At 41.5% G+C, this 13,426-nt stretch overlaps 1 protein-coding gene across 1 annotated transcript; it reads left to right on the forward strand.

Annotated features, from left to right (window-relative positions):
* Window positions 1–1,168: 1,168 nt before the first annotated feature.
* LOC132008685 (KRAB domain-containing protein 5-like) lies at window positions 1,169–13,235 on the forward strand (the record flags this gene model as incomplete). The annotated part of the gene is made up of 4 exons (XM_059387278.1): window positions 1,169–1,295; window positions 1,999–2,105; window positions 9,461–9,568; window positions 13,176–13,235. Coding segments are annotated over 4 exons (402 nt in total), but the record flags the coding sequence as incomplete, so codon positions are not given.
* Between the last annotated feature and the right edge of the window lie 191 nt (window positions 13,236–13,426).

A 13,426-nucleotide genomic window follows, 5' to 3' on the forward strand; every position in this document is an offset into this window, starting at 1 on the left:
GAGCCCCATGCGGGGCTCGATCCCAGGACCCTAGGATCATGACCTGAGCTGAAAGCAGAGGCTTTAACCCACTGAGCCACCCAGGCACCCCGGTTCATTCTTTTTTCTTCCTTCCTTTCTTCTTTTAAATGTTTTCTCAGCTGAGAGAGAGAGTGCTTGAGAGTGATGAAAGGGAAAGAGGGAGAAGCAGATTCCCACTGAGTGGGGAGTTCAACTCAGGGCTCTATCCCAGGAGTCTGGGATCATGACCTGAGCTGAAGGCAGACCCTTAACCAGCTGAACTGTCTGGGTCCCCCTTGCTTGTAGTTTCTGAGGAGAACAAAGTCAGAAGAGGTGTGGATAAAATGAATTGTCCTTCAACTTCCAGTTTGTTGATAAATACCTGAGAAAGGCAGAGTAGGACATTCCTCAGAGAACTCACAACTGCCTCAAGGTTAATGTTTTGTCGGATGCAAAAAGAAGCCTTAGCCTAACAATAGACCTCCAGAATCCTGTAATTCCTCTTTAACATATGAAAATTGCTTTGGAAACTTGAACTCCATTCCTCAAAGGTAGCTTAGGCACCATCCTTCAAGCTTGGGACCCACTGATAAATATCTGGAGGGTGTCTTGATTAAAGTGTTAATATACAGTGAGTGGCCTCATCAAAACACCAGCTGGGAGGCCCTGAGGGTCCTGGAAACTGGCTTCCAAATTCCTTAGAGCCTCCTGCTATCACTCACACCCTCCCCACCTGAAAGCATAGAACCAGTCCTGCTCACATTCCTCTCCACTTGCGTTAGGACCACAGTGTTTGTACCATGGCTATCTCAACAATCCTTTCTTCATCACTCACTCCAGAGCCCCAATATTTCACATCAAAACATACCTCGAATTTCTTGACCATTGGCTCCTCTCCCACATCCCAACACTTTGCACTGCACAAGGAAGGCTGTCACCTCTGTGTAGTGAACAGAGTTGAATTCTGGGAGTGAAAGTTTTCAACCAGGCAGCCCTCTGCCCCATAGGGTTTTTTGTTTTTTGTTTTTTGTTTTTAACTCCACACCCATCTCAGGGAGAAGGAATGGTCGGATCTAGTTCTAGTTGGTGACATTAACTCCAGGCTTAATCTTAGAATACATTGTGAACTGTGTCAATGGACACTTGGAGACTGTGGTATTTATTACAGGGACTGCTGACCTTCAGGGATGTGGCCATAGAATTCTCGGAGGATGAGTGGGAATGCCTGACCCACACTCAGCGGCAACTGTACCGGGATGTGATGTTGGAGAGCTATGGACACCTCCTCTTCTTGGGTGAGGACGACTCCTTCCAGATTTCCCAAACACTACTCAGGGTTTTATTCCTTCCCATGAAGACTGTTCTCTCCATCTACTTGTTTCCCTTTCTGCCTGAATCTGAATTCTAGTCATTCCAAGAGAAATCTCCAAAAAGACAGTCTTCATGGGGTTTCCTTCTCAGCCTTAGCTTCTCCTTCCTCAAGGAAACATCATTGCTTGTGTAGAGGAGGGGCAGTTCTCAACCTTTAGTGACATAAATGGTGCTGCTCACACCTTAAACCAACATTTCCCCTTCTTATTATCATGTCTACTACTTGGAAGTGTAGGTCAAGATGTGAACAATGGAAATTTCTCGTGTGTGTGTGTGTGTGTGTGTGTGGTTTTTTTTAAGACATTATTTACTTATCTGACAGAGAAGGATGACAGGTAGGCAGAGAAGCAGGCAGGGGGCTGGGAAGCAGGCTCGCCACCAAGCAGAGAGCCTGATGTGGGGCTTGATCCCAGGACCCTGAGATCATGACCTAAGCCAAAGGAGGCTTATCATCCTGAGCCACTCAGGTGCTCTGCCTCCTGTGTTTTCTAAAGGGTCTGTTGGAGAACAGCTTTTGGGAAACCATTGTCTAGGATTGTACAATATTGTCTCTTCTCTCCTGAACACAAGACTGATGGACAGTTAGAATTGGCAGCAATAGTCATTTTCCTTTTTCCTCATAAGCAGGTCTTCTGTCAAAGCCAGACCTGATCATGTTTTTGGAGCAAGAGAAGCAGCTCTGGGATGTGAAGAGAAAGGAGACCAGAGGCTTCCATCCAGGTAGGTGGGAACAAGTGAGGCAGATGACAGAGGGGAGGTCCAAGTCTGAAGGAGGAGGGTGGACCTTAAGCAGTGTTTCGAGTAGCTCTCCTTGAATGTCAGTTGGAGACTTGCCTAGTTTAATGTCTCTCTCTTTCCAAGCGAAACGGTCTGCTCTCTAACATTATCAAGTTCTTCTATTCTCTAGGAATTCTCCTTCTGCCATAGTGATGGTCCATCATGTCCATAGGAAGAGCCAGGAGACTCTCCTTTGAGGGGGAGGACTCCCCTAATCTGAGAGCTTTCTATTGTTGTGAGGGCCCTGGGGAAATCATGCCTATTTCTGAGGACCTATACACCATGGCCTTTGTCAATTCTGGTTATCATTATGGGACAAGTAGGTCAGGGTAGTTGTATGCACACTGGAGTGTGGTGGGGAAATTCCCAGAACACTGGAGACAGATTTTTAATGTGTTCTGGCTTATACTTTCTAAGGCATAGAGGCTTTAATCTTAGTCTTACAAAATTCAGTTTCAATAAATTCTTCAGGTAACAAAGTACTGCCCTAAAATGAGAAAATGTACTGCTTTATTTCCCTTCAAATGGTCTTTTTTCTTTTTCTTTCTTTTTTTTCCCCCATATCAAAATTTCTGCTCTATGAGTTCATTTTAAAGTGGTGAAATACTGTAATGTCTCTATTTGTTTACAAGAACTCCGACTTATAAAATCATATTGGGGAACTACCACATTTAGAACTTGAACTTGTAGCCTTTAAGAAATTTTCATTAATTACCTTATTTTTTAATAATTGCATCATTGTATGACTGTTCTGTGAACTTGTGACTTTGTCATGTGTTTTTTCACTTTGTAATTAGTTTTATACGAGATTTATCTTTGAGTTTTTTACATCAAATGTCTTGATAGGACATGGGCATGTGCTTTATAAGAAGTGAGTTAGACAATTAGTAATATTCCCATATAGTTTGTTTAAGAATTTCATTTGTTTCAGAGAGAGAGAGAGAGAGAGAGAGAAAATGAGTACGGAGGGGAAGGGCAAAAGGAGAGGGAGATGCCCAGTCCCTGCTGAGCAGGGCGCCCAGTGTGGGGCTGGATCCCAGAACCCTGAGATCATGACCTGAACTGAAGGAAGATGCTTAACTGACTGACCCCCCAGGTACCTCAGACCTCCATGTTTGAAAAATCCTTGTGTTCAGTAATGCAGTGTTGCTTCATGGAAAATTAATCATGAGCTTTTTCTTCTACTTTCCTCAGAATGTATCAGAATTTAATCGCAAATATTAATTTCACTTACAGTGTCTCTCCACATATTTTCAATATCTATGATGTTTATTTATTCAGAAATGAAGATGATGTTTATTTCCTGTGTCTTAACCGAATGGACTATAGGGTTACATTCTGTGGAGGGGAACGAATATATTAATACCATAATATACATAATTACATACATAATATGTAATACATATGTTACATGACCAATCAGCGAGCCGGGTACAGGAGGGAGCGAATCAGGCTGTGCACCTAAAGGAACAACTTCGCTAGCAACCAATGCTGTTTACCTCCTCTTTGGGCGTTCCGCTTAGTCTCACGAGGCAATCCTAACCTGGCAACTAGCCAGGCGCCATCTTTTAATGGCAGAGGCTGCCCTGACCAGGGGCCTGCCTCCGACACCATAATACACGTCTTTCAAGCTTTTTAAGTGTTCATAAAGTTTTTACTTAGAGCTGTTTATGATTGATTTTAATGAGAGTTCTTTACGATACTATAGTCCATGAAGACATGCCAATCAGTTGCTTGTTTTTCATGGGTACATAGACAAAGTTCAAAATTATGGTAATATAGAAGTTTTCCTTTTCTGTCATACATCAATGTTTTATTTAGGACTTTGTGGGTTGAGTTTCCTCTTATTCTGCTTTGGTAATTTCCTAAGAACGTGCTTCCTTGTCTGGCTCATTCCACGACATTAGCTAGGTGTGGGTTGGGTTTTATCTGTGCAGGTTGTTAGAGGAAGAGAATTTTCAGTTCAGTATATTTTGGCATATTTCAAGACCATGTGAGTATAACAAAAAAGAATGAGCTTTATGCTTTTTGCCGGTAAATTATGTGTGTTTTTGTGTTTGGTTTGTATGTCGCACATATACTATGTCGCCCTTACTTTTTTTCTCCTTGGTGAGTGGTCAGTGAATGTTGTACCATGTCTATGTGAGTTGTCATCCACATAGAATTAATTTCTTCATGTATTTGTGGGTGAATTTTTATTCTCTGCATGAGAGAAAGACTCTTTTGAATTCAGAGGAATTTTAAAACTTTTTATATTCTGTATCATTTTTTGGTATGAAATACAAAAATATACTTTATCTAATTAATTGTAGGATTAATACCCATGATATGTCTTGATACCTTTGTCATTGAGTTATGTGTCTTCTATGAGTATTTTCATTGTGGCTACCTTAGAGATTCATTAAAACAACTTAGCTGTAAAACGAACATTTTATTTTTATTTTTTAAAGATTTTATTTATTTATTTGACACAGAGAGAGATCACAAGTGCAGAGAGGTAGGCAGGGAGAGAGGGGGAAGCAGGCTCCGCGCTGAGCACAGAGCCCAGGGTGGGTCTATATTCCAGTTCCATGAGATCTTGAACTGAACCGAAGGCAGAGAGGCTCAACTGACTGAGCCACCCAGGTGCCCTGAAACAAACCTTTGTTAAAACTCAGTGTCAGTTATATAGAAAACTCTTCCTGTCTGCACCCTTGCACCCCCTCCCGACTTTGTTACTGACATCACAAATTCTTTTATACTCTGTGACCTACATTTGTGATTTTTCTTCATTTTTTATTTTTTATTTTTTATTTTTCCAAAACAAAGCTCTGTAGCAGAAATAAATGTGACTGGTATTTCATTGCAACACAGCAGGTTTGTGTAATTGTCTATATATTTATGTTCAGTGGAGAGCTCTGTGTTCTCAGGTGGCTGGGGATTCTGCGTAGAATCCTTTTATGTCATCTAGAAAGACTTGCTTTAATGGTTCTTGTAGGACAGATCTACTGGTAAGCTTAGAGGGGTTTTTACTTGGGAATGTCTTCGTTTCTGCCTCTGTGGAAAATAATTTTGCTAGGTAAAGTATTGTTGGTGGCTCTTTTTTCAATCTTTGAGTACGTGAGTATGTTATGCTGGGCCCATTCCTGTTTGGACTGCTGAGAATCCTCCCAGTGATTTTCTAGGAGCTCTTGCACAAGATGAAGTGGATTTGCCATGTGTTTCTTTTTAGATTTATTTATTTGTTTGTTTGTTTGTTTACTTGACAGAGGGAGGTCACAATTAGGTAAAGAGGCAGGTAGAGAGGGAGAAGCAGGCGCCCTGCTGAGCAGAGAGCTGGATTTGGGGCTCCATCCCAGGAGCCTGAGATCATGACCTGAGCCAAAGGCAGGGACTTAACCCACTGAACCCCCCAGCGGTCCCTGTCATTGTGTTTCAAAAGTCTCTCTCCATCTGTGGTGTTTGATGGGTTAATTACAACCTGTCGTGAGTCGTCCCATTCTTTGTATGAGGTCTGCTGTACATACCTTAGTTTTATAAGGAACTAATTTGAAGAAATTAAATATGAAGGCAATCATAATGAAAAGACATTTACTGTAGTGCACTGGATTTATATCAAGCAAACTTCTCTGTGCATAAGTGGACCGTTATTGATGAAAAGCACGTTATTCAGTGATGGACTGTATTTGTTAGTAGACTTTAAAGGATTCAGGGGCAGAAGGACCTCTAAAGAGAGACAATTATTTTTAGTGTGATTCGGTTTTCCTTTTGACTCTATTTTGTACATGTAGATGGGTTTCCAAAGAAAACCAGAGTAGCAGAAGTTTCATCAGATAAACTAGCTTTTTGTCTTTTGTTTATACTGCTTTGGTATCAGGGTACTGCTGACCTCACAGAATGCTATTGAGTGTATTTCTCTATTTCAGAATTACAAGATTTTCTTTATTGCTACGATTTTGATAAGGACTGTCATGAATGGTTTTTGTAAATGTTAGTTTCTTTTTCTTGTCCTGAGCCATGGCTCACCATCTAACACCCAGGGGTTCTACCTACTGATGGCTAATTGAACAAAGTCACTGCAGATATAATGATAAGCCACAGCTACAAAAATCTCAAGGACTATCGATCAAATTTTACCCTGTATGTTTCTCCTGTTGTTTTGTGAGCATAGAAAACAGAAGGAGAGTTTTAGGGTTTTGATCTGCACAGAATGCGATGTGTCATATTAAGCTAAAGATCAATTTTGAAGTCGCAGAACTAAGTAGGAAGAAGCACGTGTACATACATATGTGTGTGTACCTGTATCTTCAGAAGGAAAAGAAACCTTGGTTCAAACCAGGTCATTTCCAAGTTTGAAAACTGATGATTTCCTAGCAAGTAAAGAGATTTCTAGATTCATAATAGAAATAGTTTTCTCTGTATTGTATTGAATTTATGCTTCCTACATCTGGTGTACCTTAATTTGAGACTCTCCCCATGTGAATCGTCTCTTACATAACTGGGTTTTACTCCTGTAGGATCTACTCTGTTGTCCTTATTCCTGTGTTGATGTGTAGCTTACCTGCCTTGATAGAGATTTTTAACAAGAGTTTCCATGGAATGTCATGGTATTCAAAATTTAATTTAAATGTGAGAGTAGTGGCACCTGGGTGGCTCAGTGGGTTAAAGCCTCTGCCTTCAGCTCAGGTGATGATCCCAGGATCCTGGGATCAAGCCCCGCATCAGGCTCTCTCCTCTGCCGGGAGCCTGCTTCCTCCTCTCGCTCTTTCTGCCTGCTTCTCTGCCCACTGTGGCCTCTGTCTGTCAAATAAATAAATAAAATCTTTAAAAAATATAAATAAATGTGAGTGTAATTCTCCAGGGGGAATTATAAATTCCTTTAGTTAAATTGAGACATCGCTCCTTCCTTTATGATTGGAGGAGTAACAGTTCCTTAGTTGTTGTTATTTTCCCTTCTAGGAAGTGATGTCATCCATGTTGTTCACTTCAGTGTCAGCACTTATTAGGGAAAAATGTGGAGACTTCATGATTTTTTTTTTTAACATTTATTTGAAGGAAACAAATATGGAACAGGGCTTGGTGCTGACTAGTTGTTCTAACTTAAACAGAACATAGTGTTCTGTAAGGTGTGATGGAGCAGCATTGGTATCCCAGGAATATAACCCAACATAGGTCTCCACCAGGATAGATGGGTGACCTTGCAAGCATGATGACCTGTGGTTGGCAGGGCACGCCCTCACTTCTACTCAGCCCTGGGGTGAATCTATCCTGTGCTCTGATCCATGTGCAAGGCCCTGAATCATTGAGAAGTCAGTCACCAATTACCAGCAGTGACAATTTCTGCTGCAAACAGCCTTCCCAACATTTGGAGCTGTCCCTATGTTGTTTCAGAGCTCACGTTGTCCCTACACGCCTCTTGACCTGAGTGAAAAGAGGATTTCAATGAGTTGTAGAGACCGGTACCATTCAAGTTGGGTAGCATGGTATGCTCATATTGAACATGGAATCAGTTGAAGGATAATACATTTTTCAGTAGCGGTTCTGCTGTGGTCAGCAATACCATGAAAGCCTGTTGCATACATGCAGAAAAAAAGGTGGATATTTGGTTATTTACATATCCAGTGAGTTGGTAGATGCTCAGGTCTTCTGAAATAGCCCAGACAACCTCAAGTATAATCTGATTTTTACATGTCTTCTTTCTGGGATTGTCTACCCCCAGCCATGTGCTTATACCTGACTTATCCTGGACCCAGGATAACTGCCCAGCACCAGAGAGCAATCCATGTTTCTTGTAGCAAAGGAGACAGTGTAAACCTCATGGGACATAGTGGATTTGATTTTAAGTGTTTTCTGTTCTCATTCAGGGAAAGCCTTCCTCCCCAAGGCAGCACTCTCTCTACACCATTGACCAGAACTGTCACAGGGGCCAGTCTATGGTGAAACACATTAATTGTAGCAGAGGTGGATGTGGAAGATGTTTTTGAATGTCTCTTCTTTGAATTCTTTCACAGTGTGTGGCGCAAAGGCAATGACACTTTGCCCTGAAACTAACTAGCTGTTTCAAGGAAGCCCTAAAATTGAGAGTGTCCTTAAAGTTAGTGTATGCGGATTTTCTGCTGCCTGCATTGGTGTGCTGATGAAGAACTGCTTAAGCCTGCAATTGTTTATGATCTTCCAATAAAAATAGTCAAATACAGTTTTATCGTGAGAATGCTATATTCAATACTATATAATCCATAACATATATTAATGTCTTTCATGCATTTCTTAACTTAAAAAAGGTATATACATAAGTTCCAGATCAGTTTAAAATAAAGAAAACAGGGGCGCCTGGGTGGCTCAGTGGGTTAAAGCCTCTGCCTTCCACTCAGGTCATGATCCCAGGGTCCTGGGATCGAGCCTCGCATCGGGCTCTGTGCTCAGCAGGAAACCTGCTTCCTCCTCTCTCTCTGCCTGCTTCTCTGCCTACTTGTGATCTCTGTCAAATAAATAAATAAAATCTTAAAAAAGAAAACATATTCATTTATATTACAGAAAGCTCAGGTGAGAGACAGGGGCGGGGCAGAGGGAGAGGGAGAGAGTATCTCAAAGTGACTCCCTAGTGAGCTTGAGGCATGACACAGGACTCGATCTCAGGACCCTGAGACTGAGATCATGACCCGATCTGAAATGAAAAGTTGGAAGTTTAACCCACTAAGCACCCAGGAGCCCCAGTTTGTGTGTTTGTTTGTTTGTTTGTTTGTTTAAATCATTTATTTTAAAGCACACTAGTGAGTAGAGTGAAGACACAGAGAGAGAATCCTGAAGCACACTCGCTGCTGAGTGGAGAGCTGATGACATGATCGAACCCAGGACCCTGACATCATGAACTGAGCTGTAATGAAGAGTGGCTACTTAACCAACTGAGCCACCCCAGAAATGACATTAGTCAGTGCTGATGGCTTGGTCTTCTCCCCAGAAGCCTGTAAGAGAAGCTCTGAGGTTGTCTAGGGTCTCTGTTCAGGCTTCTAATGGCGCAGGAATGGAGGCTAGGGTCAGCCCTGGGAAGTGACTTAGAACATGCATAGCTACCCAGACAGAGAACAGAGAATGTTCTAGTTCAAAGCATTGGCTGGACACCCAAATCAGGTGCTGACAGGTCTCCTTAGCCAGGTAGGTTCATCTACACAGGAGAATAGGCAATCAGTGGACATTGTCTGTAATAGACCCACACTGACAGCATTTGGGTGAAAGATTTCTACCATGATGTTGAATGAATGCTACTTTGATAGGTTCACAGAGTTGCCAGGGATGTGCCTTTGGTGCTACAGTGTGCATCTTGGGTACCTTCCAGACCTTTGCAGTTGGCCCTATGGCCGATGGTTGGAAGATCGTAAAGTCAAACCTTCCAGGTACATTAACTTTGGGATTTACCCTGCATGTGACTGTACAGCAGCGCCAGGTGAGCAGCAAGAGATCATGATGGAAAATGTATCTGAACTGTAGTGGATATCTGAGACAAATCACACATGTGCCTTATACAGTATTATCACTCTTCCTTGAAGTCATGTGGTAACCTCCTGATCTGCGTGAGCGTTTCCTTGATTGATGTTTTAGTTATAATGGCCATTCCACTCATATCTGCATATAAGAATGCTTGGTAGTGTAGTAATAGCATCTTGGTCTTGGGTCAAGGACAGATGAGTTTATTGTACAGGAAAACAGATGGTCTGTTTTCCTGGCCATGGATTGGGCATATATGCTAGATGTTCCTTGAAGATACTGGGGTTTCCTATGCTCAGAGTCTCCAACACAAACCCACCCCATGTGCACTGCGTCTCTGTATGAGTTGAGGGTGGCCGGCTGGCCATTGGAATTAGTGTGATGAATATGTTTATGATGTTTGCTGTGTCGTGAGCCATAAGACACTTGGACTTTGACCTGGGAATCTCTTCTCTTCTGCCAGTATTGGACACTGCTACAAACCAACAGGTTATAGTATAGGATGTGTGTCATCTTGGAATTTTTACATTTATTGAGATTATTGGTGGACTTAATTCAAAACAAAATAGACTATCATAGGTCTGTTTCTTGTTTGTTCATTTAGATTGTTTCACATAAGTGAATACATACAGTATTTGTATGTCACTTAATTCACATCGCATAACACCTTCTGGGCCAAACCACATATCACAAATGACGACAGACAAAGAAAAAAGCTGAAAGAGACACAAATACAATCTATAGCCTGAATGTTACCAGTGTGGAATGGAGAAGGATGATGGGCAACATGAGGAAGTGGGATTGGGAAGTACAGGCTTCCGTGGGGTGAAAAGAATGCAGGGACCCCCTCCAGTTGTTTTCCCATAGCATTTTATGGTGCCAGATATTAGTTACTATTGGTGAGTATAGTAGCACCTATAGAGTTTTTGAGTCCACATGTTGTACAGCTAATGTAATGGGACATTGTAGAGTATATATTAATAGAAATGAAATCAAAGCGGATACCAAGAAGCATATACATACATAGATTAGTGTCTTACGAAGTTGCAGGTAAAGAAAACTAAACCTACTCTTCGAAAGAAGCTAATCTTAAGTACTCATCCAGGATAATGTCCTAGGAAAGCAAACTGATCTGTATCACAGCGGAGATAAATGTTCTTTTATGTAGAAGGGAAGGGACAGGGAAAGAGAAGCATGTGCCCAGCAGAGCAAAGAAGGGAACTGGAAAACCAAGAAGATCCTGTGGTGCTCACAGGCAGCCCAGGACAAGCAGCCCAGGCCATCGATGGAAGAACATGAGAGAGCTTCTTAATTCCATTTCCTTTAACTTGGTCTCTTCTTCTCTCAACACTGAGGCCTGTTAGGAAGTCTTTTCTTTGGAGGTGGATTCTTCTGGGAAGACCAGAAAGTGCAACCATGTTGTATAACTGTGCTCATTTTAGGCAAAGTCAGTTTTCAGAACTAAGCCTATGTTCAAAGAAGTGATCCTGTAGCCTGAATCCATGGGTATTAGCAAAAATGCAGGGGAGAGGCACCTGGGTGGCTCAGTGGGTTAAAACCTCTGCCTTCAGCTCAGGTCATGATCCCAGGGTCCTGGGATCGAGCCCCGCATCGGGTTCTCTGCTTGGCAGGGAGCCTGCTTTGCTTCCCCTCTCTCTGCCTGCCTCTCTGCTTACTTGTAACCTCTGTCTATCAAATAAATAAATAAAATCTTTTTTAAAAAAATGCAGGGGAAAGTTGAAATTGATAAAGGCCATGGATGCAGTGAGCTCCAAGCTACAAAATCCAGCGTTGCAGCCAGCAGGAGATTTCACCTGCATTTGTTGTAAAGGAGGGAGTTATTTCCATGAGTATGGTGGCATGGAAAATTGAAGAAGGAAAACTAAGAGGAGGTCCAGAGAAGAGTGATTGGGTTAAGTTTGTTATGCAGGGTTGGCTTGAATGAAGAATGATGGGAAGCGAAGGACTCCATAATCACCTGGATGCTCTGCCCCCTTTTTAGGAACCTTTGAAACTATAGTGATTCATTCTGATTCTTTGGTTCAGGGTTAGGAAATCAGTCTTAATAACTTGTCCAATTTTAGGAATTCCCTGCTTTGTTTTGTTTTTTGTTTGTTTGTTTTCATAAATTTCCTTATTTAGGGGCACTGGGTAGCTCAGTGGGTTAAAGCCTCTGCCTTTAGCTCAGGTCACAATGCCAGGGTCCTGGGAATGAGCCCGGCATCGGGCTCTGTGCTTATTGGGGAGCCTGCTTCTCCCTTTCTCTCTGCCTGCCTCTCTGCCTACTTGTGATCTCTGTCTGTCAAGTAAATAAGTTAAATCATAAAAAAACAAATTTCCCTATTTATTATTATGTAATGGTTTATGGAGTTAAAGCATTGCCAGTTTTGTTTTATTGATTGAAATGGGCATTACTTTCTGTGTTCCATTAGTGTTAACCTTTTATTTTATTTACTTAAGATTTTTCTTTTTTTCAATCCTCTACGAAATTTCATCCTAGTCTCTTCCTTTTTTAGTTCCTTGGTGGAAATTAAGTTGTTTATTCCAAGATTTTTCTTAGCTCCGTATTGTATAACATGAACAACTTGGGAAACGGCAAGTCTAGTAGGGAAATACTGGCAGAAATAAACAATACAACAATGACCAAAAGCAGTAAAAAAATTAAAATGATGATTTTAAGGCATTTCTGTAATCATGTCAGGTGTGAACAAGGAGTTTTACTGTTTCTTTTTCAGTTTAGATTCCTTTACTCTATTTTTCATTGCATAATTCTTCTGACTAGAATGTTTAGTATTCTACACAAAGGCAGTGGTGGGGTCACTTCATTACCTGCTGATGATAGAAGAGAATGTTGCAGACGGTTCCTACTGAATAGGTTTCATCTTTTCATACATCTGTGGCTTTCATTAGGTTGGGGTTTCCTTCTCTCTCTACTTTGAGTGCTTTTAACATGACATGTTGTCCAGTATGCCCATATTTGTATTCTGTCTCCCTTAATGTGATCATGTCATTTTTGCCCTTCGTTCTGTTAATGCAGAGTCTTGAATTTCTGGTTTCATTTGGCCTGCGTGAGCTGGGAATGCTGGTGCCACAGAGAGAGTGTTCAGCTAGTTTCTCTGATATCCATGCCTTGGAAATGTTTGAGGAGATTTGCAGTCCTTTCTCCTCAGTGTCTGTTTGAATATCCAGTGAGCCCCTCTCGGACGCAATTTTTGTTCGTTGGGTTTTTTTGATCTGTTCCTCTTTCATTTGGCTTCCCAGTTGTAGATCTGTTGAGATGTTCTCTATTTTCCTGAGTGATCCAGTCTAAATTTGTTATACCTTTTCTTTTTTTTTTTTAAAGATTTTATTTATTTATTTGACAGAGAGGAATCACAAGTAGATGGAGAGGCAGGCAGAGAGAGAGAGAGAGAGGGAAGCAGGCTCCCTGCTGAGCAGAGCGCCTGATGTGGGACTCTATCCCAGGACCCTGAGATCATGACCTGAGTCGAAGGCAGCTGCTTAACCCACTGAGCCACACAGGTGCCCCTGTTAAACCTTTTCTGAAATTTGTACTTGTCTTTTAGTATGAATTTGTGGGCACTGATTATCCACTGTTGCCTCTTACAATTACTTTTATTCCTGCAGTGAGTTATACTGTGTCTGCTTTCACTTCTTCACTTATCGTTATTTCTTTAGTTAATCAGCTGCCAGTGTTATTGATCTTTTCCACCAAAAAACTCTTCCTGTGCTTGATAGGTTCCTATTTTTACTCCATTTGAGTCAGTTCATTTATCTGTTTCCATATCCTCCGTTCTTCTGCTAATTTTGAGGTTAT

The sequence above is a fragment of the Mustela nigripes genome, unplaced genomic scaffold (assembly GCF_022355385.1).
Source record: "Mustela nigripes isolate SB6536 unplaced genomic scaffold, MUSNIG.SB6536 HiC_scaffold_662, whole genome shotgun sequence".
Lineage (NCBI taxonomy): Eukaryota > Metazoa > Chordata > Mammalia > Carnivora > Mustelidae > Mustela > Mustela nigripes.